Source organism: Somniosus microcephalus, chromosome 4 (genome assembly GCF_052327205.1).
Source record: "Somniosus microcephalus isolate GS21.2 chromosome 4, FLI_Smic_1.0, whole genome shotgun sequence".
In the NCBI taxonomy this organism is placed as follows: domain Eukaryota; kingdom Metazoa; phylum Chordata; class Chondrichthyes; order Squaliformes; family Somniosidae; genus Somniosus; species Somniosus microcephalus.
The window spans coordinates 76,317,767-76,345,391 of NC_140990.1; the positions used below are offsets into that span (position 1 = coordinate 76,317,767).

General features: G+C 52.5%; 1 protein-coding gene across 1 annotated transcript; it reads right to left on the reverse strand.

Moving 5' to 3' along the window:
• LOC147119272 (uncharacterized) lies at positions 1-25,605 on the reverse strand. The gene is made up of 2 exons (XM_085984936.1): positions 25,476-25,605; positions 1-1,373 (listed from the first exon to the last, which is right to left on the reverse strand). Exon 2 carries the CDS (start codon positions 1,009-1,011, stop codon positions 169-171), a length of 843 nt encoding a protein of 280 aa, XP_085841062.1. The 5' UTR covers positions 1,012-1,373; positions 25,476-25,605; the 3' UTR covers positions 1-168.
• Positions 25,606-27,625: the final 2,020 nt, after the last annotated feature.

The following is a 27,625-nucleotide window of genomic DNA, read 5'->3' on the forward strand; positions in this document are numbered from 1 at the left end:
TATTTGAAGCAAAGTTGATTTATTTGACATATATCCAGAATATTAATCTCTAGCCCAGTTATAGGGTTATTAAGATCAGCAGAAACAAACCCCAAATGTCATAATGAACATGGTTCAATTCTGGATGTGATTAACAGCAGCAACAACAGCAGAATCCAACCCCTGCAGTCACTTGTGAACTCGCTGGTGTCTCAGCTGGCTGGATGAACGGGTGAATCCCTTCCCACACATGGAGCAGGTGAACGGCCTCTCCCCAGTGTGAACTTCCTGGTGTGTCAGCAGGTGAGATGAACGTTTGAATCTCTTCCCACACACGGAGCAGGTGAACGGCCTCTCCCTAGTGTGAGTATGTTGGTGTCTCAGCAGATCCTTTTTGCTTTTAAAGCTATTCTCACAGTCAGAACATTTAAATGGTCTCTTCTCAGTGTGAACAAATTGGTGTTCAGTGAGGCTGGAAGAGTTAGTGAATCCCTTCCCACACACGGAGCAAGTGAATGGCCTCTCCCCAGTGTGAACTCGCTGGTGTCTCAGCAGGGTGGATGACTGAGTGAATCCTTTCCCACACTCAGGGCAGGTGAACGGTCTCTCCCCAGTGTGAACGCCCTGGTGTTTAATCAGTTCCTCAGAGCTTTTAAAGTAGTTCCCACAGTCAGAACATTTAAACAGACTCTCGTCAGTCTGAACTCGCTGGTGTTTCGGCAGGTTAGGCGATTGAGTGAATTCATTCCCACACACGGACCTATTAAACTGTGTGGCAACAGTGTGAACACCTTGGTGTCTGAGCATGTTATATAACAGACTGAATCCCTTCCCACACACGGAGCAGGTGAACGGTCTCTCCCCAGTGTGAACTCGCCGGTGTGTCAGAAGGTTGGATGACTGAGTGAATCCCTTCCCACACACGGAGCAGGTGAACGGCCTCTCACCAGTGTGACTGCGTCGATGAGTTTCCAGCTGAGACTGGTAACCGAATCCATTCCCACAATCCCCACATTTCCACGGTTTCTCCATGTTGTGGGTGTCCTTGTGTCTCTCCAGGTTGGACAATCAGTTGAAGTCTCGTCCACACACAGAACACGTGTACGGTTTCTCCCCGCTGTGAACGGTGCGATGTTTTTTCAGGCGTGTAACTGGTTAAAGCTCTTTCCACAGTCAGTGCTCTGGAACACTCTCACTCGGTGTGTGTGTCTCGCTGCTTTTCCGGTCACACTGATGTTTGAAATCTTTCCCCACAGACAGAACAGACAAACATTCCTCCTTCCACATTCAAAGGCCGATGATATTCAGTTCCTGATGAATTGAGTAACTCTGTCAGATCTTGTTGTGATGTTTGGTTTGAGTTTCCCGTCTGTAAATCCTCCCCTTCTAACACCCTGTAAAAGGAGTTTACAAAAGTCATCACTGTAAGTACAGGATAGAAATTCAGAACAGACAATTCTAGTTTCTATGGAACATTCTTCCCTCTCTTGTTCCCCCAAACATGTGGTCCAATCAAACTAAACGAAGCCAAAATAAGCAACAAAGTCCCTCCAACTAAACCAGAATGTTGTTCCCAGTGTCTGAGAGACTCTCTGTACCCGGAGGTGCCCACCGGTCGAGGAAGGTATCAGTGAACCGGTGGACACCGCCTGCTCCCTCTCCAGGGCCACCCGGGCAGGGACAAGACCACGGGAGAGAGGCAGGCAGACAGAGTGACCCCCCCCATGGGCACCGCCCATCCTGGACCTACAAATTGCTGTTTTCACCAGGCCCAAGAGCAGGTCCAGGAGAAGATCCTCCAACTTACCCACCCCGCTCCGCACCTGGCGGCCAAAGATTAGGAGCGTGGGGCTAAAGTGTAACCAAGAGTTGAGGAGCAGCCCCTTCAGGTAACTATACAGGGGCTGCAACCTCTCACACTGAATATATACATGGCCCATGGACTCCTCTAGGCCGCAAACATCACATGCGGCCTGGGAGTGGGTGAAGGTGATTAAAAACCTGTTGCCCAGGATGCTCCATCTCCCGGGCACTGGGACCCAGTTGGGAACAGAGACCCCCGAAGCCCCGCCCACTCTCTGTTCCTGTACCAAGATGGCCGCGCATGCGCCGTGATCCTGCCCTGTCCAAGATGGCAGCCAGTAACCCCGCTGACCCGGGCCTGTCCCCGCGGGACAAACACGGGGCCTGTGGGCTCTTATTCAGGGCCTGAAGCCTACACCGGGTGTTTATGAAGCTTCCCAGCCCACCCGCGGGTCCAATTCCTCCCCTAGCCCACAATCTCCTACCGCCAGGTATAATCCTGTCTGTATATCCTTCCCTTCGAATACCCTGCAAAAGCTGTTTACAAAAGTCATCACTGTCAGGAGGAACATACGGACATGAGTAGGCACATCACGGCTCAATAATCCAGCTCTGCATTCACATGAGAAAGTCTGTTATCTAACTCCTCGAGTGGACAAAATAAAGAAAATCCCAAATGTAAGAGGCCCTGGAATCCTTTATTAGTACCTTTCAAATCTAACCCGGTTCCTTCCTTATTCTGGAATTCCCCATCCCTGTGGGAGTCGATATTGGTCAAAAACTGCTCATTGGACATTTTTAACCGATTGATTCTCCTTCACATGTTTCAAGCTGACCAGGTCCTTCGCTCAGAGAATCTCCAAGGAGACTCTGATTTAAACACAGCTCTCCCCTCTTTTATATCCGGGATTAGAGTTACCGGGAATTTGAATAGCTGACCACTCAAATTTAACAGGACCTGTCAGTGATATACAGACTGAACCAATCACACAGCTCTGGGTCAGTTTCAATTATTCCTCTCTCCAGCCTGTAACCGATGAAAAATGTAACACTGAGAGTGAAATTCCACTTCCGGGTGCCGGGTTCCAACCCTGGGACTGCACATGGGGATTCTAACCCTGGGACTAAACATGGGGATTCTAACCCTGGGACTGTAAATGGTGATTCTAACCCTGGGGCTGTACATGGGGATTCTAACCCTGGGACTGGACATGGGGATTCTAACGCTGGGACTGTACATGGGGATTCAACCCTGGGATTGTACATGGGGATTCTAACCCTGGCACTGTACATGGGGATTCTAGCCCTGGGACTGTACATGGGGATTCGAACCCTGGGACTGTACATGGGGATTCTAACCCTGGGACTGTACATGGGGATTCGAACCCTGGGACTGTACATGGGGATTCGAACCCTGGGACTGTACATGGGGATTCTAACCCTGGGACTGTACATGGGGATTCTAACCCTGGGACCGTACGCGGGGATTCCAACCCTGGGACTGTACATGGGGATTCCAACCCTGGGACTGTACATGGGGATTCTAACCCTGGGACTGTACATGGGGATACTAACCCTGTGACTGTACATGGGGATTCTAACCCTGGGACTGTACATGGAGATTCTAACCCTGGGACTGTACATGGGGATTCCAGCCCTGAGACTGTACATGGGGATTCTAACCCTGGGACTGTACATGGGGATTCTAACCCTGGGACTGTACATGGGGATTCTAACCCTGGGACTGTACATGCGGATTCCAGCCCTGAGACTGCAGACGGGGATTCTAACCCTGGGACTGTAAATGGGGATTCTAAACCTGGGACTGTACATGGGGATTCTAACCCTGGGACTGTACATGGGGATTCTAAGCCTGGGACTGTACATGGGGATTCTAACCCTCGTACTGTACATGGGGATTCTAACCCTGGGACTGTACATGGGGATTCTAACCCTGGGACTGTACATGGGGATTCTAACTCTGGGACTGTACATGGGGATTCTAACCCTGGGACTGTGCACGGGGATTCTAGCCCTGGGACTGTACATGGGGATTCTAACTCTGGGACTGTACATGGGGATTCTAACCCTGGGACTGTGCACGGGGATTCTAGCCCTGGGACTGTACATGGGGATTCTAACTCTGGGACTGTACATGGGGATTCTATGTTCATGGGGATTCTAACCCTGGGACTGCACACGGGGATTCCAACCCTGGAACTATACATGGGGATTCTAACCCTGGGACTGTACATGGCGATTCTAACCCTGGGACTGTACATGGAGATTCTAACCCTGGGACTGTACATGGAGATTCTAACCCTGGGACTGTACATGGGGATACTAACACTGGGACTGTTCATGGGGATTCTAACCCTGGGACTGTACATGGGGATTCCAACCCTGGGAGTATACATGGGGATTCTAACCCTGGGACTGTACATGGGGATTCTAACCCTGGGACTGTACATGGGGATTCTAACCCTGGGACTGTACATGCGGATTCCAGCCCTGAGACTGCAGACGGGGATTCTAACCCTGGGACTGTACATGGGGATTCTAAACCTGGGACTGTACATGGGGATTCTAACCCTGGGACTGTACATGGGAATTCTAACCCTGGGACTGTACATGGGGATTCTAACCCTGGGACTGTACATGCGGATTCCAGCCCTGAGACTGCAGACGGGGATTCTAACCCTGGGACTGTACATGGGGATTCTAAACCTGGGACTGTACATGGGGATTCTAACCCTGGGACTGTACATGGGGATTCTAAGCCTGGGACTGTACATGGGGATTCTAACCCTCGGACTGTACATGGGAATTCTAACCCTGGGACTGTACATGGGGATTCTAACCCTGGGACTGTACATGGGGATTCTAACTCTGGGACTGTTCATGGGGATTCTAACCCTGGGACTGTGCACGGGGATTCAAGCCCTGGGACTGCACATGGGGATTCTAACTCTGGGACTGTACATGGGGATTCTAACCCTGGGACTGTGCATGGGGATTCTAGCCCTGGGACTGTACATGGGGATTCTAACTCTGGGACTGTACATGGGGATTCTATGTTCATGGGGATTCTAACCCCGGGACTGTACATGGCGATTCTAAACCTGGGACTGTACATGGAGATTCTAACCCTGGGACTGTAAATGGGGATTCCAACCCTGGGAGTATACATGGGGATTCTAACCCTGGGACTGTAGATGGGGATTCTTACCCTGGGACTGTACATGGGGATTCCAACCCTGGGACTGTACATGGGGATTCTAACCCTGTGACTGTTCTTGGGGATTCTAACCCTGGGACTGTACATGGGGATTCTAACCCTGGGACTGTATATGGGGATTCTAACCCTGAGACTGTACATGGGGATTCTAACCCTGGGACTGTACATGGGGATTCTGACCCTGGGACTGTACATGTGGATTCTAACCCTGGGACTGTAAAAGGGGGTTCTAACCCTGGGACTGTACATGGGGATTCTGACCCCGGGACTGTACATGGGGATTCTGACCTTGGGACTGTACATGTGGATTCTGACCTTCGGACTGTACATGGGGATTCTACATGGGGATTCTAACCCTGGGACTGCACATGGGGATTCTAAACCTGGGACTGTACATGGGGATTCTAACCCGAGGACTGTACATGGGGATTCTAACCCTGGGACTGCACATGGGGATTCTAACCCTGGGACTGTTCATGGGGATTCTAACTCTGGAACTGTACTTGGGGATTCTAACCCTGGGACTGTACATGGGGATTCTAACCCTGGGACTGTACATGGGGATTCGAACCCTGGGACTGTACATGGGGATTCTAACCCTGGGACTGTACATGGGGATTCTAACCCTAGGACTCTACATGGGGATTCTAACCCTGGGACTGTACATGGGGATTCTAACCTTGTGACTGTACATGGGGGTTCTAACCCAGGGACTGTACATGGGGATTCTAACCCTGGGACTGTACATGGGGATTTTAACCCTGGGACTGTACATGGGGATTCTAACCCTGGGAATGTGCATGGGGATTCTAACCCTGGGACTGTACATGGGGATTCCAACCGTGGGACTGTACATGGGGATTCTAACCCTGGGACTGTACATGGGGATTCCAACCCTGGGACTGTATATGGGGATTCTGACCCTGGGACTGCACATGGGGATTCTAACCCCGGGACTGTACATGGAGATTCCAACCCTGGGACTGTACATGGGGATTCTAAACCTGGGACTATACATGGGGATTCTAACCCTGGGACTGTACATGGGGATTCTAACCCTGGGACTGTACATGGGGATTCCAACCCTGGGACTGTACATGGGGATTCTAACCCTGGGACTGTACATGGGGATTCCAACCCTGGGACTGCACATGGGGATTCTAACACTGGGACTGTACATGGGGATTCTAACCCTGGGCAGTACATGGGGATTCCAACCCTGGGACTGTACATGGGGATTCTAAACCTGGGACCGTACATGTGGATTCTAACCCTGGGACTGTACACAGAGATTCTAACCCTGAGACTGTACATGGGGATTCTAACCCTGAGACTGTACATGGGGATTCTAACCCTGGGTCTGTACATGGGGATTCTAACACTGGGACTGCACATGGGGATTCTAACCCTGGGACTGTCCATGGGGATTCTGATCCTGGGACTGTACATGGGGATTGTACATGGGAATTTTAACCCCGGGATTGTACATGGAGATTATAACCCTGGGACTGTACATGGGGATTTTAACCCTGCGACTGTACATGGGGATTCTAATCCTGGGACTGTACATGGTGGTTCTAACCCTGGGACTGTACATGGGGATTCTAACCATGGGACTGTACTTGGGGATTCTACTCCTGGGACCGTACATGGGGATTCTAACCCTGGGACTGTATATGGGGATTCTAATCCTGGGACTGTACATGGGGATTCTAATCCTGTGACTGTACATGGTGGTTCTAACGCTGGGACTGTACATGGGGATTCTAACACTGGGACTGTACTTGGGGATTCGAACCCTGGAACTGTACATGGGGATTCTAACACTGGGACTGTACATGGGGATTCTATCCCTGGGACTGTACATGGGGATGGTAACCCTGGGACTGTACATCGGGATTCTAACCCTGCGACTGTACATGGGGATTCTAACCCTGGGACTGTACATGGTGGTTCTAACCCTGGGACTGTACATGGGGTTTCTAACCCTGGGACTGTACATGGGGATTCTAACCCTGGGACTGTACATGGGGATTCTAACCCTGGGACTGTACATGGGGATTCTAACCCTGGGACTGTACATGGGGATTCTAACCCTGGGACTGTACATGGGGATTCTAACCCTGGGACTGTACATGGGGATTCTAACCCTGGGACTGTACATGGGGATTCTAACCCTGGGACTGTACATGGGGATGCCAACCCTGGGACTGTACATGGGGATTCTGACCCTGGGACTGTACATGGGGATTCTAACCCCGGGACTGTACATGGGGATTCCGACCCTGGGACTGTACATGGGGATTCTAAAACTGGTACCGGACATGGGGATTCCAACCCTGGGACTGTCCATGGGGATTCTAAACCTGGGACCGTACATGGGGATTCTAACCCTGGGACTGTACATGGGGATTCCAACCCTGGGACTGTACATGGGGATTCCAATCCTGGGACTGTACATGGGGATTCTAACCCTCGGACTGTACATGGGCATTCCAACCCAGGGACTGTACTTGGGGATTCCAATCCTGGGACTGTACATGGGGATTCCAACCCTGGGACTGTACATGGGGATTCCAACCCTGGGACTGAACATGGGGATTCTAACCCTGGGACTGTACACGAGGATTCTAACCCTGGGACTGTACACTGTGATTCTAACCCTGGGACTGTACATGGAGATTCTAATCCTGGGACTGTACTTGGGGATTCTAATCTTGGGACAGTACATGGGGATTCTAACCCTGGGACTGTACATGGGGCTTTTAACCCTGAGACTGTACATGGGGATTCCAAACATGGGACTGTACATGGGGATTCCAAACCTGGGACTGTACATGGGGATTCCAACCCTGGGACTGCACATGGGGATTCTAACCCTGGGACTGTACATGGGGATTCTAACCCTGGGACTGTGCATGGGGATTCTAACCTTGGGACTGTACATGGGGATCTAACCCTGGGACTGTACATAGGGATTCTAACCCTGGGACTGTACATGGGGATTCTAACCCCGGGACTGTACATGGGGATTCTAACCCTGGGGCTGTACATGAGGATTCTAACCCTGGGACTGTACATGAGGATTCTAACCCTGGGACTGTACATGGGGATTCTAACCCTGGGACTGTACATGGGGAAATCCAACCCTGGGGCTGTACATGGGGATTCTAACCCTGGGACTGTACATGGGGATTCTAACCCTGGGACTGTACATGGGGATTCTAACCCTGGGACTGTACATGGGGATTCTAACCCTGGGACTGTACATGGGGATGCCAACCCTGGGACTGTACATGGGGATTCTGACCCTGGGACTGTACATGGGGATTCTAACCCCGGGACTCTACATGGGGATTCCGACCCTGGGAATGTATATGGGGATTCTAAAACTGGTACCGGACATGGGGATTCCAACCCTGGGACTGTACATGGGGATTCTAAACCTGGGACCGTACATGGGGATTCTAACCCTGGGACTGTACATGGGGATTCTAACCCTGGGACTGTACATGGGGATTATAACCCTGGGACTGTACATGGGGATTCTAACCCTGGGACTGTACATGGGGATTCCAGCCATGGGACTGAACATGGGGATTCTAACCCTGGGACTGTACATGGGGATTCTAACCCTGGGACTGTACATGGGGATTCTAACCCTCGGACTGTACATAGGGACTCTAAACCTGGGACGGTACATGGGGATTCTAACCCTGGGACTGTACGTGGGGATTCTAACCCTGGGACTGTACGTGGGGATTCCAACCCTGGGACTGTACATGGGGATTCTAACACTGGGACTGTACATGGGGATTCTAACCCTGGGACTGTACATGGGGATTCCAACCCTGGGACTGTACATGGGGATTCCAATCCTGGGACTGTACATGGGGATTCTAACCCTCGGACTGTACATGGGGATTCCAAACCAGGGACTGTACTTGGGGATTCCAATCCTGGGACTGTACATGGGGATTCCAACCCTGGGACTGTACATGGGGATTCCAACCCTGGGACTGAACATGGGGATTCTAACCCTGGGACTGTACACGAGGATTCTAACCCTGGGACTGCACACTGTGATTCTAACCCTGGGACTGTACATGGAGATTCTAATCCTGGGACTGTACTTGGGGATTCTAATCTTGGGACTGTACTTGGGGATTCTAATCTTGGGACAGTACATGGGGATTCCAACCGTGGGACTGTACATGGGGATGCCAACCCTGGGACTGTACATGGGGATTCTGACCCTGGGACTGTACATGGGGATTCTAACCCCGGGACTGTACATGGGGATTCCAACCCTGGGACTGTACATGGGGATTCTAAAACTGGTCCCGGACATGGGGATTCCAACCCTGGGACTGTACAAGGGGATTCTAAACCTGGGACCGTACATGGGGATTCTAACCCTGAGACTGTACATGGGGATTCTAACCCTGGGACTGTACATGGGGAATATAAGCCTGGGACTGTACATGGGAATTCTAACCCTGGGACTGTACATGGGGATTCCAGCCGTGGGACTGTACATGGGGATTCTAACCCTGGGACTGTACATGGGGATTCTAACCCTGGGACTGTACATGGGGATTCTAACCCTCGGACTGTACATGGGGATTCCAACCCTGGGACTGTACATGGGGATTCCAATCCTGGGACTGTACATGGGGATTCTAACCCTCGGACTGTACATGGGGATTCCAACCCAGGGACTGTACTTGGGGATTCCAATCCTGGGTCTGTACATGGGGATTCCAACCCTGGGACTGCACATGGGGATTCCAACCCTGGGACTGTAGATGGGGATTCCAACCCTGGGACTGTACACGAGGATTCTAACCCTGGGACTGTACACTGGGATTCTAACCCTGGGACTGTACATGGATGTTCTAATCCTGGGGCTGTACTTGGGGATTCTAATCTTGGGACAGTACATGGGGATTATAAGCCTGGGACTGTACATGGGGCTTCTAACCCTGAGACTGTACATGGGGATTCCAAGCATGGGACTGTACATGGGGATTCCAACCCTGGGACTGTACATGGGGATTCCAACCCTGGGACTGCACATGGGGATTCTAACCCTGGGACTGTACATGGGGATTCTAACCCTGGGACTGTACATGGGGATTCTAACCTTGGGACTGTACATGGGGATCTAACCCTGGGACTGTACATAGGGATTCTAACCCTGGGACTGTACATGGGGATTCTAACCCCAGGACTGTACATGGGGATTCTAACCCCGGGACTGTACATGGGGATTCTAACCCTGGGACTGTACATGGGGATTCTAACCCTGGGACTGTACACGGGGATTCTCACCCTGGGACTGTACACAGGGATTCTAACCCTGGGACTGTACATGGGGATTCTAACCCAGGGACTGTACATGGGGATTCTAACCCTGGGACTGTACATGGGGATTCTAACCCTGGGGCTGTACATGGGGATTCTAACCCTGGGGCTGTACATGGGGATTCTAACCCTGGACTGTACATGGGGATTCTGACCCTGGGACTGTACATGGGGATTCTGACCCTGGGACTGCACATGGGGATTCTGACCCTGGGACTGTACATGGGGATTCTGACCCTGGGACTGTACATGGGGATTCTGACCCTGGGACTGTACATGGGGATTCTGACCCTGGGAATGTACATGGGGATTCTGACCCTGGGACTGTACATGGGTATTCTATCCCTGGGGCTGTACATGGGGATTTTAACCCTGGGTCTGTACATGGGGATTCTAACCCTGGGACTGTACATGGGGATTCTAACCCTGGGACTGTACATGGGGATTCTAACCCTGGGACTGTACATGGTGATTCTAACCTTGGGACTGTACATGGGGATTCTAACCCTGGGACTGTACATGGGGATTCTAACCCTGGGACTGTACATGGGGATTCTAACCCTGGGTCTGTACATGGGGATTTTAAGCCTGGGATTGTACATGGGGATTCTAACCCTGGGACTGTACATGGGGATTCTAACCCTGGGTCTGTACATGGGGATTCTAACACTGGGACTGTACATGGGGATTCTAACCCTGGGACTGTACATGGGGATTCTGATCCTTGGACTGTACATGGGGATTCTAACCCTGGGACTGTACATGGGGATTTTAAGCCTGGGATTGTACATTGGGATTCTAACCCTGGGACTGTACATGGGGATTCTAACCCTGGGACTGTACATGGGGATTTTAAGCCTGGGATTGTACATTGGGATTCTAACCCTGGGACTGTACATGGGGATTCTCACCCTGGGGCTGTACATGGGGATTTTAAGCCTGGGCTTGTACATTGGGATTCTAACCCTGGGACTGTACATGGGGATTCTAACCCTGGGACTGTACATGGGGATTGTAACCCTGGGAGTGTACTTCATCAGCCTATGTGTTTTACCTGTGTGTTTCACCTGCTTGTATTGTGTGAACCGCCCCCTTTTGTTCCTATTGTGTGTATTGGCTACGCCGCTGTCTTTTGCCATATAAAGGTCTCAGGAGCTGTATGAGTCATTCCTACCAGACGCCCGATGTGGGAAGACCTGGAATGCTGCTATGTTCTTAGTGATTAAAAGCCTTAGTTGAATCCTTTAAATTCCTTGTCTTTGAGTTATTGAAGGCACATCAATTTTAATCACTACAACACCAGGATGGATCGACTCCTGAAACCAGAGCGCTTGGATCTGGACCCCCATGCCTCAGACGCAGCCACAGGGTTCGGACACTGGTTCCAATTTTTCATTGCAAACTCATCCACTGCCATAGCCGCAGCCGAAACCGCTACCGGAGACATGAAACTGGGAATCCTGCGAAACTGGGTGAGCCATCGGGTCTCCCCCCTCATCCAAGATGCCACCAGCTACGAGGAGGCCTGCACCATCCTGAAGGCCCACTACGCGCGGCCAATAAACGTGGTGTACGCCAGGCATCTTCTGACTACTCGCACGCAGCGGCATGGTGAGTCACTAGAGGACTTTATACTAAACCTAAAAGTACTGGGCAGAGACTGTAACTGTAAGGCCGTGTCTGCCATCGTGTACACGGAGGAGCTGATTCGAGACTCCCTTATTGCGGGCCTCAGTTCAAATTATATTCGGCAGAAACTGTTTGAAAAGGAGGGACTGGACTTAAAACAGGCTATAGATATAGCGCGATCGCTGGATATGGCCCAGAGGAACTCTGAATCCTGTTCCCCAGGCCACACGGCCCACTCCGCCTCGTGCGTGGGGGCCGCCATCTTGGAAGCCATCTTCACCTCCCAGGTCTCAGGCCAGCCCAGCACCATCGGAGCCCCAGCCTCCACCCAGGAGCCCCACTACTGCCGCAATGCATCGGGGCCCGAAATGCTACTTCTGCGGCCAGGACAAACACTCCAGGCATCTGTGCCCAGCGAAGGGCACCACCTGTTTTAAATGCGGGAAGAAAGGACATTTCAGCAAAGTCTGCAGAGGGAACCCCGCCTCCAACTCCACCACCGCCGCGTGCGCGCCGTGGGAGCGGCCATCTTGGAAGACATCTTGTCCACCCTCATGGAGTCCACCATCTTGCCCCGACTACACGGACCTCCAGGACCCACTGGTGGCCTCGATCACAGTGGATCAGTCCAGGCCGCATCCGTTGTCTAAATCGATGATGGACATAGAGGTAAACGGGAACAAGGTTAAATGCTTGATTGACTGCGGGAGCTGTGGTAAACCACTGTATACCTGTCTGTATGTGTAATGTGTATTCCACTAGGTACAGGTCTGGACATGCCTCGGCTGACTCCTCCCACTATTCCAGGTATATAAGTGACTACCTCCCAGTCCCTTAGTATTCTGGACGGGTCGACCACTCGAGACAAGACCTTCATTCTTTAGTTAATAAAAGCCTGGTAGTTACTTGCTTAACCTCAGTCTTTTGAGTAATTGATGGCGCATCAATTTTATTAACTAAATTTTTTATAATGGTGAAGATCCTCACACCAGCATGCCTGGACCTGGACAGTCGGGAAGCGGACGCTTCCAACAAGTTTGCTCACTGGCTCACGTGCTTCGAGACATTCCTGACTGCCTCCACTGCGGTCGAAACGGATGCGGACAAACTGTCTGTCCTGATCTCCAAGGTGAACCACCGAGTGTACTCAGTCGTCCGGGACGCGACCTCGTACACAGCCGCCCTCCAGCTCCTCAAGACCCAGTACACGCGCCCTGTGAACGAAGTATACGCCAGGCACCTTCTGGGGAGTTGCAAGCAACAACCTGGGGAATCGACTGAGGAATACCTCCAAGCACTGTCCGTGCTTGGCCGGGCCTGTGGGTGTAAGGCGGTAACGTCCACTAAGTACACGGAGGAACTGATCCGGGATGCCTTCGTAGCGGGCCACAGGTCCAACTACACCCGACAGCGGCTGCTGGAGCAGAGTGACCTCACCCTCGACAAAGCCTCCGAAATCGCTCTAACGCTGGACGCAGCCTACCGGGGCATGGATGCCTACTCCTCTACACCGTGGACGCCGCGGGGAACGACAACCTGGGACACGGTAGGACAGCCCCATAGCACCGTGCCACCCCAGCCACAGCCCAACAATGGCCCAACTACCGCAGCAGTGTCCCAAAGCCAGACAGCAGTACCCCAAGGCCAGAAATGCTAATTCTGTGGCCAGGCCAAACACCCCAGAGCGCGCTGCCTGGCGAAGAATGCGACCTGCTCGGGCTGCGGGAAAAAGGGACACTACGCCAGCGTCTGCAAGGCCAAAGCCACCCCGAACGCCAGCAGCGCCGCGTGTGGGCCGTGCGAGCCGCCATCTTGGGCCCCCAACAGCGCCGCGTGTGGGCCGTGCGGGCCGCCATCTTGGGCCTCCCCAGCCATGTGCGAACCACCGCAGCAGCAGCCATCTTGGACGACTCCAGCCACATGGACGCCGCCATCTTGGACACCAGCCGGGACGCAGCAGACCGCCAACCCCCCCCCCATCTGATACCAGCAGCGACACACCGACCCCTACGCTGGCCTCTGTTACGCTGGACCAAACGAGACTGCACCAACTGGCTCGGTCCAAAATGGACGTTAAGGTAAACGGCCATGCAATAAACTGCCTTTTTGACGCCGGGAGCACAGAGAGCTTCATCCACCCCGACACGGTGCGGCGTTGCTCTCTCCCAGTCCTGCCTGCGCACCTGCGGATTTCTATGGCCTCCGAGTCCCAGTCAGCGGACATTGGCGGCTACTGCGTGGTGACACTAGTAGTAGACGGGACTGTGTTCAATAATTTTAAACTCCTGGTCCTGCCCGACCTCTGCGCTGCCGTCCTACTGGGGTTGGATTTCCAGTGCCACCTCAAAAGCGTTACGATGGCGTACAGTGGCCCCCTCCCCCCACTCACAGTCCGCAGCCAGCAGCCTCCAAATTGCCCGCCGCGCACCAGATGCAACCTCTCCACACTCAGAGTCCCACCCCCCCACTGTTTGCTAACCTCACCCCCGACTGTAAGCCCATCGCCACAAAGAGCAGGCGATACAGTGCCGGGGACAGGGTTTTCATCAAAACCGAAGTGGAGCGGCTCTTGAAGGAGGGGATTATTGAGGGCAGCTCCAGCCCCTGGCGAGCCCAGGTTGTGGTCATTAAGACCGGCGAGAAACAACGCCTGGTCATCGACTACAGCCAAACAATAAACCGCTACACCCTGCTGGACGCCTACCCACTCCCCCGCATAGCTGACATGGTCAACCAGATCGCGCAGTACCACGTCTTTTCGACCATTGACCTGAAATCAGCGTACCACCAGCTCCCCATCCGCCCTGAAGACCGCCAGTATACTGCTTTTGAGGCAAACGGCCGCCTCTATCACTTCCTTAGGGTTCCCTTTGGCGTTACCAACGGGGTCTCCGTCTTCCAAAGGGAGATGGACCGGATGGTCGATCAAAACGCGCTGCAGGCCACTTTCCCTTACCTAGACAATGTGACCATCTGTGGCCATGACTTGCAGGACCATGACGCAAACCTCGAGAAATTCCTCCGCACCGCCCAACTCCTGAACCTGACATATAACACGGAGAAGTGCATATTCCGCACAGACCGCCTCGCCATCCTTGGCTGTGTTGTGGAACACGGGGTCATCGGTCCCGACCCAGACCGGATGCGTCCCCTTATGGAACTCCCACTGCCCCACTGCCTAAAAGCCCTGAAGAGGTGCCTAGGGTTTTTTTCCTACTACGCCCAGTGGGTCCCCTACTATGCAGACAAAGCCCGTCCGCTGATCAAATCCACCTCTTTTCCCCTGATGGCAGAGGCCCGCTTGGCCTTCCACCGTATCAAGGAGGACATTGCCAAAGCCACCATGCACGCAGTGGACGAATCCACCCCCTTCCAGGTGGAAAGCGATGCGTCCGACTTCGCCCTGGCCGCCACCCTTAATCAGGCGGGGAGACCTGTGGCATTCTCACGAACCCTCCAGGGCCCGGAGACCAGACACTCTGCGGTCGAGAAGGAGGCCCAGGCTATTGTGGAGGCTGTGCGTCATTGAAGGCACTACCTGGCCGGAAAATGATTTACCCTGCTCACTGACCAGCGTTCAGTTGCTTTTATGTTCAACAACAAGCAGAGGGGCAAAATCAAAAATGACAAGATCTTGAGGTGGAGAATCGAACTTTCCACCTACAACTATGAGATCTTGTACCGGCCTGGGAAGCTCAATGAACCCCCAGATGCCCTATCGCGTGGCACCTGTGCCAGCACACAGATCGATAGGCTGAGGGCCCTCCACAATGACCTCTGCCACCCGGGGGTCACCAGGTTCTTCCACTTCATCAAGGCCCGCAACCTGCCTTACTCCATCGAGGAGGTCAGGACCATGACCAAGAACTGCCAAGTCTGCGCTGAGTGCAAACTGCACTTTTATAGACCAGACAGAGCCCACCTGATAAAAGCCACTCGCCCTTTCGAACGCCTGAGCGTCGATTTTAAAGGGCCTCTCCCCTCCTCCGACCGCAATGTGTACTTCCTCAACATCATTGACAAGTACTCCCGTTTCCCGTTCGCCATCCCCTGCCCGGACATGACCAGTGCCACAGTCATTAAATCTCTGAACAGCCTCTTCACCCTGTTCAGTTTCCCCAGCTATATCCATAGCGACCGGGGCTCATCGTTTATGAGCGACGAACTCCGCCAGTACCTGCTCGCTAGGGGTATAGCCACAAGCAGGACCACCAGTTACAACCCCCGGGGGAACGGACAGGTGGAAAGAGAGAATGCAACAGTTTGGAAGGCCGCCCTACTAGCCTTAAAGTCTAGGGGCCTTCCGACCTCCCGCTGGCAGGAGGTGCTCCCCGATGCGCTCCACTCGATTCGGTCACTGCTCTGCACTGCCACCAATGCCACCCCTCACGAGAAAATGTTTGTCTTCCCAAGGAAGTCCACATTGGGGACATCGTTACCGCCATGGCTGACGTCCCCAGGGCCGGTACTACTGAGAAGACACGTGAGGGCCAATAAAACGGACCCCCTGGTCGAGAGGGTCGACCTCCTCCACGCCAACCCCCAGTACGCTTACATTGCGTACCCGGACGGGCGGGAGGACACAGTCTCCATACGAGACCTCGCACCCTCGGGGACCGCTGTAACCCACTACGACACAGTCTCCATACGAGACCTCGCACCCTCGGGGACCGCTGTAACCCACTACCCATTACCACCCCCCCCCCACGACCCGATATCCAACCCCAGCAGCCGGCTCGCCTTGGACCGTCACCCACGAGGACGACACTCCAGGGCCCCAGCCTACACGGGACGCGACGCCGGAAGCTCCACCACCCCTGCCGTCGCCACGTCGATCACAGCGGCAGACAAGACCTCCGGAGAGACTCCAATACACGAACTTTTAAATACACTTCACCCCGCCGGACTCATTTTTAAACAAGGGGTGAATGTGGTAAACCACTGTATACCTGTCTGTGTCTGTATGTGTATTCCACTAGGTACAGGTCTGGACATGCCTCGGCTGACTCCTCCCACTATTCCAGGTACATAAGTGACTATCTCCCAGTCCCTTAGTATTCTGGACAGGTCGACCACTCGAGACAAGACCTTCATTCTTTAGTTAATAAAAGCCTGGTTGTTACTTGCTTAACCTCAGTCTTTTGAGTAATTGATGGCGCATCAGTGGGCACCGAAAGCTTTATTCATCCTAGCCTGGTAAAACGACTTTCACTAACGATAGTCCCCACACAGGGCAAAATCGCCATGGCCGATAAGACTCATCCCTCAAAAATTACAGGTTTCTGCGCGGTTATGTTGTCAATAAAAGGCAATGATTACAGAGATTTTAAACTATTGATAATGCCAGATCTCTGTGTGAGCGTGATCTTGGGTCTGGACTTCCAGTGCCACCACCAAAGTATCACGCTTACCTACGGTGGGTCCCAGCCGCCCCTCACAGTGTGCGGTCTGGCTACCCTGAAGGTCAAGCCGCCCTCTCTGTTCGCCAACCTCGCACCCAACTGTCGACCCATAGCGACCAAGAGTAGGCGGTACAGCTGGGAGGACAGACGGTTCATTGCGTCGGAAGTAGAAAGACGCAAGCGGGAAGGTATCATCGAATGCAGTACCAGCCCGTGGCGCGCCCAGGTAGTAGTAGTTAAGGGTAGCGAAAAGAAGCGGATGGTGATAGATTATAGCCAGACGGTTAATCTATACACCCAGCTAGACGCCTACCCTCTACCCCGCATAGCGGATATGGTTAACCAAATCGCGCAATACCGGGTGTTTTCCACCATCGACCTAAAATCGGCATACTACCAGCTCCCCATTAGGCCGGAGGACCGTCCATACACTGCCTTCGAGGCGAACGGACGTCTCTACCACTTCCTCAGAGTCCCCTTTGGGGTAACGAACGGGGTCTCGGTCTTCCAGCGGGAGATGGACCGCATGGTCGATGAGAACCAGTTAACAGCCACCTACCCATACCTAGACAACGTCACCATCTGCGGCCACGACCAGCAAGACCACGACTCGAACCTCGCGAGATTTCTGAAAACCGCCCTCAGACTCAATCTCACCTACGAGGATAAGTGTGTCTTTAGCACCACGCGCCTCTGTATCCTGGGCTGCGTGGTGGAAAACGGGGAAATCGGTCCGGACCCCGACCGATTGCGCCCCCTACGGGAGCTACCCCTACCAAACACCCCCAAGGCCCTGAAAAGGTGCCTGGCGTTCTTCTCCTATTACGCCCAATGGGTCCCCAATTATTCTGACAAGGCCCGTCCCCTCCTGAAACCAACGTCCTTCCCGCTCACGGCCGAGGCCCACGCCGCCTTCAACAGCATTAAACACGACATTGAGAAGGCCGCGCTGCGGGCAGTGGACGAAAACATCCCTTTCCAGGTCGAAAGCGATGCGTCCGACTTCGCTTTAGCAGCCACCCTCAACCAGGATGGGCGGCCCATAGCCTTTTTCTCAAGAACCCTCCAAGGGCCCGAGATCAGGCACTCCTCGGTAGAGGAGGAGGAGGCCCAGGCCATAGTGGAGGCAGTGCGGCACTGGAGGCACTACCTAGCCAGCAAACGCTTCACCCTGCTTACCGACCAGCGGTCGGCAGCCTTCATGTTTAACACCAAACAGAGGGGGAAGATCAAGAATGACAAAATTCTCAGGTGGCGGATCGAACTCTCCACGTTTGAGTACGACATAATATATAGGCCGGGGGCCCTCAACGAATCCCCCGACGCCCTATCACGAGGGATGTGTGCCAGCATCCAGGGGGACAGGCTACAGGGCCTCCACAATGGCCTCTGCCACCCGGGGGTCACCCGGCTATTCCACTTTATAAAATCCCGTAACCTGCCCTATTCCATCGAGGAGGTCCGGTCTATGACCAGGGACTGCCGCACTTGTGCGGAATGCAAGCCCCGTTATTTCAGGCCTGACCGAGCCCACCTGATCAAAGCTACACGGCCATTCGAGCGCCTGAGCTTAGATTTCAAGGGACCACTCCCCTCCACCGATCGCAATGTGTACTTCCTCAACATTGTGGACGAGTACTCCCGCTTCCCATTCGCCTACCCCTGCCCAGATATGACCAGTGCCACGGTCATCAAGTGCCTCGGCAACCTGTTTTGCACGTTCGGCATGCCCAACTACATCCACACTGACGGGGGCGTCGTTCATGAGCGATGAACTGCGCCAATACCTGCTGTCAAAGGGGATAGCCACGAGTCGGACCACTAGTTATAACCCCCGGGGTAATGGGCAAGTGGAGAGGGAGAACGCGACAGTGTGGAAGGCGGTCACCTTAGCACTAAGGTCTAAAGGCCTCCCCACCTCCCGCTGGCAGGAGGTCCTCCCAGACGTACTCCACTCGATAAGGTCGCTACTGTGCACTGCTACTAACGCCACTCCTCACGAGAAGATGTTTGTTTTTCCCTGCAAATCAACCTCAGGAGTAACCCTACCCTCGTGGCTCTCCGCCCCAGGGACAGTCCTGTTACGGAAACATGTGAGGGGCCACAAAACAGATCCCCTCATGGAGGCAGTACACCTACTCCACGCAAACCCACAGTACGCGTACGTCAAGCACGCCGACGGGCGTGAAGACACCGTGTCCATAAAGGACCTCGCCTCGGCAGGAAGCGACGACGACGACCCATCACCACCACCCCCAGAAGAACCTCCACCATCCCCAGAGGTATCCTCACCACCCCCAGCAGTACCTGCAACAACCCCAGCACATGGGTATGCCCAGGAGGGCACCACGGACTCCCGGTCGGAACCCGAGGTACTGTTGCGACGTTCAGGAAGGACTATCACACCCCCGGACAGACTAAATCTGTAGAAGGGGTGAATGTGATGAAATATATGCCTTCATCAGCCTATGTGTTTTACCTGTGTGTTTCACCTGCTTGTATTGTGTGAACCGCCCCCTTTTGTTCCTATTGTGTGTATTGGCTACGCCCCTGTCTTTTGCCATATAAAGGTCTCAGGAGCTGGATGAGTCATTCCTACCAGACGCCCGATGTGGGAAGACCTGTAATGCTGCTATGTTCTTAGTGATTAAAAGCCTTAGTTGAATCCTTTAAATTCCTTGTCTTTGAATTATTGAAGGCACATCATTCTAACCCTGGGACTGTACGTGGGGATTCTAACCCTGGGACTGTACATGGCGATTCTGACCCTGGGACTGTACATGGGGATTCTGACCCTGGGACTGTACATGGGGATTCTGACCCTGGGACTGTACGTGGGGATTCTAACCCTGGGACTGTACATGGCGATTCTGACCCTGGGACTGTACATGGGGATTCTGACCCTGGGACTGTACATGGGGATTCTGACCCTGGGACTGTACATAGTGATTCTAACCCTGGGACTGTACATGGGGATTCTAACCCTGGGACTGGACATGGGGATTCTAACCCTGGGACTGTACATGTGGATTCTGACCCTGGGACTGTACATGGGGATTCTAACCCTGAGACTGTACATGGGGATTCTAACCTTGGGACTGTACATGGGGATTCTAACCCTGGGGCTGTACATGGGGATTCTACCCCTGGGACTGTACATGGGGATTCCAACCCTGGGATTGTACATGGGGATTCTAACCCTGGACTGTACATGGGGATTCTGACCCTGGGACTGTACATGGGGATTTTTACCCTGGGACTGTACATGGGGATTCTAACCCTGGGACTGTACATGGGGATTCTAACCCTGGGACTGTACATGAGGATTCTAACCCTGGGACTGTACATGGGGATTCTAACCCTGGGACTGTACATGGGGATTCTAACCCTGGGACTGTACATGGGGATTCTAACCCTGGGACTGTACATGGGGATGCTAACCCTGGGTCTGTACATGGGGATTCTAACCCTGGGACTGTACATGGGGATTCTAACCCTGGGACTGTACATGGGGATTCTGATCCTGGGACTGTACACGGGGATTCTAACACTGGGACTGTACATGGGGATTCTAACCCTGGGACTGTACATGGGGATTCTAACCCTGGGTCTGTACATGGGGATTCTGATCCTGGGACTGTACATGGGGATTCTGATCCTGGGACTGTACATGGGGATTCTAACCCTGGGACTGTACATGGGGATATCCAATCCTGGGACTGTACATGGGGATTCTAACCTTGGGACTGTACATGGGGATTCTAACCCTGGGACTGTACATGGGGATTCTGATCCTGGGACTGTACATGGGGATTCCAACCCTGGGATTCTACATGGGGATTCTAACCCTGGACTGTACATGGGGATTCTGACCCTGGGACTGTACATGGGGATTCTGACCCTGGGACTGTACATGGGGATTCTAACCCTGGGACTGTACATGGGGATTCTAACACTGGGACTGTACATGGGGATTCTAACCCTGGGACTGTACATGGGGATTCTAACACTGGGACTGTACATGGGGATTCTAACCCTGGGACTGTACATGGGGATTCTAACCCTGGGACTGTACATGGGGATTCTAACCCTGGGACTGTACATGGGGATTCTAACCCTGGGACTGTACATGGGGATTCTAACCCTGGGTCTGTACATGGGGATTCTAACCCTGGGACTGTACATGGGGATTCTAACCCTGGGACTGTACATGGGGATTCTGATCCTGGGACTGTACACGGGGATTCTAACACTGGGACTGTACATGGGGATTCTAACCCTGGGACTGTACATGGGGATTCTAACCCTGGGACTGTACATGGGGATTCTAACCCTGGGACTGTACATGGGGATTCTAACCCTGGGTCTGTACATGGGGATTCTAACCCTGGGACTGTACATGGGGATTCTAACCCTGGGACTGTACATGGGGATTCTGATCCTGGGACTGTACACGGGGATTCTAACACTGGGACTGTACATGGGGATTCTAACCCTGGGACTGTACATGGGGATTCTAACCCTGGGACTGCACATGGGGATTCTGATCCTGGGACTGTACATGGGGATTCTAATCCTGGACTGTACATGGGGATTCTGACCCTGGGACTGTACATGGGGATTCTGACCCTGGGACTGTACATGGGGATTCTAACCCTGGGACTGTACATGGGGATTCTGACCCTGGGACTGCACATGGGGATTCTTACCCTGGGATAGCACATGGGGATTCTGACCCTGGGACTGTACATGGGGATTCTATCCCAGGGACTGTACATGGGGATTTTTACCCTGGGACTGTACATGGGGATTCTAACCCTGGGACTGTACATGGGGATTCTAACCCTGGGACTGTACATGAGGATTCTAACCCTGGGACTGTACATGGGGATTCTAACCCTGGGACTGTACATGGGGATTCTAACCCTGGGACTGTACATGGGGATTCTAACCCTGGGACTGTACATGGGGATTCTAACCCTGGGTCTGTACATGGGGATTCTAACCCTGGGACTGTACATGGGGATTCTAACCCTGGGACTTAGTACATGGGGATTCTGATCCTGGGACTGTACACGGGGATTCTAACACTGGGACTGTACATGGGGATTCTAACCCTGGGACTGTACATGGGGATTCTAACCCTGGGACTGTACATGGGAATTCTGATCCTGGGACTGTACATGGGGATTCTGATCCTGGAACTGTACATGGGGATTCTAACCCTGGGACTGTACATGGGGATTCTAACCCTGGGACTGTACATGGGGATTCTGATCCTGGGACTGTACATGGGGATTCCAACCCTGGGATTGTACATGGGGATTCTAACCCTGGACTGTACATGGGGATTCTGACCCTGGGACTGTACATGGGGATTCTGACCCTGGGACTGTACATGGGGATTCTAACCCTGGGACTGTACATGGGGATTCTGACCCTGGGACTGTACATGGGGATTCTTACCCTGGGACAGCACATGGGGATTCTGACCCTGGGACTGTACATGGGGATTCTATCCCAGGGACTGTACATGGGGATTTTTACCCTGGGACTGTACATGGGGATTCTAACCCTGGGACTGTACATGGGGATTCTAACCCTGGGACTGTACATGAGGATTCTAACCCTGGGACTGTACATGGGGATTCTAACCCTGGGACTGTACATGGGGATTCTAACCCTGGGTCTGTACATGGGGATTCTAACCCTGGGACTGTACATGGGGATTCTAACCCTGGGACTGTACATGGGGATTCTGATCCTGGGACTGTACACGGGGATTCTAACACTGGGACTGTACAAGGGGATTCTAACCCTGGGACTGTACATGGGGATTCTAACCCTGGGACTGTACATGGGGATTCTAACCCTGGGACTGTACATGGGGATTCTAACCCTGGGTCTGTACATGGGGATTCTAACCCTGGGACTGTACATGGGGATTCTAACCCTGGGACTGTACATGGGGATTCTGATCCTGGGACTGTACACGGGGATTCTAACACTGGGACTGTACATGGGGATTCTAACCCTGGGACTGTACATGGGGATTCTAACCCTGGGAATGTCCATGGGGATTCTGATCCTGGGACTGTACATGGGGATTCTGACCCTGGGACTGTACATGGGGATTCTGACCCTGGGACTGTACATGGGGATTCTAACCCTGGGACTGTACATGGGGATTCTGACCCTGGGACTGTACATGGGGATTCTTACCCTGGGACAGCACATGGGGATTCTGACCCTGGGACTGTACATGGGGATTCTATCCCAGGGACTGTACATGGGGATTTTTACCCTGGGACTGTACATGGGGATTCTAACCCTGGGACTCTACATGGGGATTCTAACCCTGGGACTGTACATGAGGATTCTAACCCTGGGACTGTACATGGGGATTCTAACCCTGGGACTGTACATGGGGATTCTAACCCTGGGACTGTACATGGGGATTCTAACCCTGGGACTGTCCATGGGGATTCTAACCCTGGGTCTGTACATGGGGATTCTAACCCTGGGACTGTACATGGGGATTCTAACCCTGGGACTGTACATGGGGATTCTGATCCTGGGACTGTACACGGGGATTCTAACACTGGGACTGTACATGGGGATTCTAACCCTGGGACTGTACATGGGGATTCTAACCCTGGGACTGTACATGGGGATTCTGATCCTGGGACTGTACATGGGGATTCTGATCCTGGGACTGTACATGGGGATTCTAACCCTGGGACTGTACATGGGGATATCCAATCCTGGGACTGTACATGGGGATTCTAACCCTGGGACTGTACATGGGGATTCTAACCCTGGGACTGTACATGGGGATTCTGATCCTGGGACTGTACATGGGGATTCTAACCCTGGGTCTGTACATGGGGATTCTAACCCTGGGACTGTACATGGGGATTCTAACCCTGGGACTGTACATGGGGATTCTAACCCTGGGACTGTACATGGGGATATCCAACCCTGGGACTGTACATGGGGATATCCAACCCTGGGACTGTACATGGGGATTCTAACCCTGGGACTGTACATGGGGATTCTAACCTTGGGACTGTACATGGGGATCTAACCCTGGGACTGTACATAGGGATTCTAACCCCGGGACTGTACATGGGGATTCTAACCCTGGGGCTGTACATGAGGATTCTAACCCTGGGACTGTACATGGGGATTCTAACCCTGGGACTGTACATGGGGATTCTAACCCTGGGACTGTACATGGGGATTCCAACCCTGGGACGGTACATGGGGATTCTAACCCTGGGACAGTACATGGGGGTTCTAACCCTGGGGCTGTACATGGGGATTCTAACTCTGGGGCTGTACATGGGGATTCTAACCCTGGGACGGTACATGGGGTTTCTAACCCTGGGACTGTACATGGGGATTCTAACCCTGCGACTGTACATGGGGATTCTAACCCTCGGACTGTACATGGGGATTCTAACCCTGGGACGGTACCTGGGGATTCCAACCCTGAGACTGTACATGGGGATTCTAACCCTGGGACTGTTCATGGGGATTCTAACCTTGGGACTGTACATGGGGATTCTAACCCTGGGACTGTACATGGGGATTCTAACCCTGAGATAGTAGAAGGTTGCCCAGCTCTGAGGCTCTTCTGTTACAATTGTGTGGGATGTCATCCGTAAGCTCGGCACTTACCAGCGCCTTTAGGAGAGATGGTGAGAAACCCGATGTGTGGAGAGTGAGAATAAAATAAACGAGTCAGTGTGTTTTTCGCGAGGGCACTTAGACCCGGTTGGTAACAGACCCTGAAGCCAGGCCCCGCTTTGTTCCTGTACCAAGATGGCCGCGCGTGAGCTGTGCTACTTCCTGAATTAAGTGGGCTCGATACGGAACAGTCCCGCCTTCCTGCACAAAGCTGGCGGCCGTAAACCTGGTCCTTTTACCGGGAGAAAGCCCTAATCTGCAACCGGGGAACTTTACGTTATTTTTTGGAACTTGCGGCCTACACCAGTTGTTTATGCAGACTCCACGCCCACCCACCGGCTGCCTTACGCCCTCCCGCCTCTTACCAACTGTCCGGGTCCCGTCTCCACCATCGGTCCTTCTCCAGCCTGTCTCCCGTACACCGCACTGCGCATGTTCCAAAAATTGCTCGGAATTGCGCCTGCGCACTGGGCTGCTGCAGTCTGGGTGCGGCACATTCCCCACCGCCCGGAATGCTGGGTAAAAGCCCCGCCATTGAAAGACCATATTAGTGAATAGAACATAATTTACTGTGATTGCATTGAGGACTGAACCATGTTCATTCTAGTAGTTATGTCTCCCCTCGTGGGGGAATCTAGAACTAGTGGGCATAATTCCAGAATAAGGGGGCACCCTTTTAAATCGGAAATGAGGAGGAATTTCTTCTCTCAGAGGGTCGTGAATCTTTGGAATTCTCTGCCTCAGAGAGCTGTGGAGGCGGAGTAATTGACTATATTTAAGGTGGAGATAGACAGATTTTTGAACAATAAGGGAGTGAAGGGTTATGGGGAGCGGGCAGGGAAATGGTGCTGAGCCCAAGATCAAATCAGCCATGATCTCATTGAATGGCGGAGCAGGCTCGAGGGGCCAAATGACCAACTCCTGCTCCTACATCTTACGTTCTTATGGTTCGTTTCTGCTGATCTATAACCCCAATATTTGGGCTGAGATTATTATTCTGTATAAATATTGAATACATCAGCTTTGTTTCAAACACGAATATAAAAGGAAAATACTGCGGAAAATGCTGGAAACACTCAGCAACTCGGGCAGCATCCGTGGAACAGAGTTTACGTTTCAGGTTCGTGACCTTTCATCAGAACTGGCAAAAGTTAGAGATAACAGGTTTTAAGCAAGTGCAGAGGCAGGGAAAGGGGGGAGGAAAGAACAAAAGGGAATGTCTGTGATAGGATGGAAGGCAGGAGAGATTAAATGACAAAAGGGATGATAGTACAAAGCAAAAGGAGATGGTAACGGGACAAGTAAAGAAACAGAAGATGAGTCTATAAGAGGTGTAAATGGGAATAGCAGAATCATCAACAACTGCCATGTGAAGAAATAGGGGCAGAGGTTATGGTCTGAAATTGTTGAACTCGATGTTGGGTCCAGAAGGTTGTAAAGTGCCGAATCGAAAGATGAGGTGCTGTTCCTCGAGCTTACTTTGAGCTTCATTGGAACAGTGTAGTAGGTCGAGGTCAGAGTGGCAGTGGAGCGAAAAATTAAAGTGACAGGCAACCGGAAGCTTGGGATCACACTTACAGACTGAATGGAGGTGTTCCTCAAAACGGTCACCCAATCTGCATTTGGTCTCCCCAATGTAGAGGAGACCACATCGTGAGCAGTGAATGCAGTATACTAAATTGTAAGAAGTACAAGTAAATCGCTGTTTCACCTGGAAGGAGTGTTTGGGGCTCTGGAATGGGGGAAGGGAGGAGGTAAAAGGGCAGGTGCTGCATCTTGAATGTTTGAATGTGTGTTCTGTTTGAGTACACGGCTTGTGGGTGTCATAGACTGAACTGTAGTGTTTCACTTTACAATAATCTGAAATTCCTTTGAACCACCCCCTTTATAGAACTATCATGCATAAGATTTGAAATCTGTTATTTTCTGTATCATTTCACATTTTTTGGATATGATTTAGTAAAACGCCTTCGCACATATTGCACATAATAGCCTTTGAAATGTTCTGATCTTTGTAATTGTCATTGCTGATTTTGATGGTCTCATTGATATAATCTCTTGTTACTAACATACCTTGCACTATTTCTTTAATCAAGGTAATTGTTTCAAATACTTCCTTTATCAGGTCTTTAGCTCCTCCATTGATCCCTGTCAATAATCCATGGTTAGGCGTTGGGGTTAGGATGTAGGTTTAGGGGTTAGTGGTTGGGGCTAGTGGTTATTGGTTAGGATTGGGGTTAGTGGTTGGGGCTAGTAGTTGCTGGTTAGGATTGGGTTTACTGGTTGGGGGTAATGGTTATTGGTTAGGATTGGGATTAGTGGTTGGGGGTAGTGGTTACTGGTTAGGATTGGGGTTAGTGGTTGGGGTAGTGGTTATTGTTTAGGATTGGGGTTAGTGGTTGGGGGTAGTGGTTACTGGTTAGGATTGGGGTTAGTGGTTGGGGGTAGTGGTTACTGGTTAGGATTGGGGTTAGTGGTTGGGGGTAGTGGTTACTAGTTAGGATTGGGGTTAGTG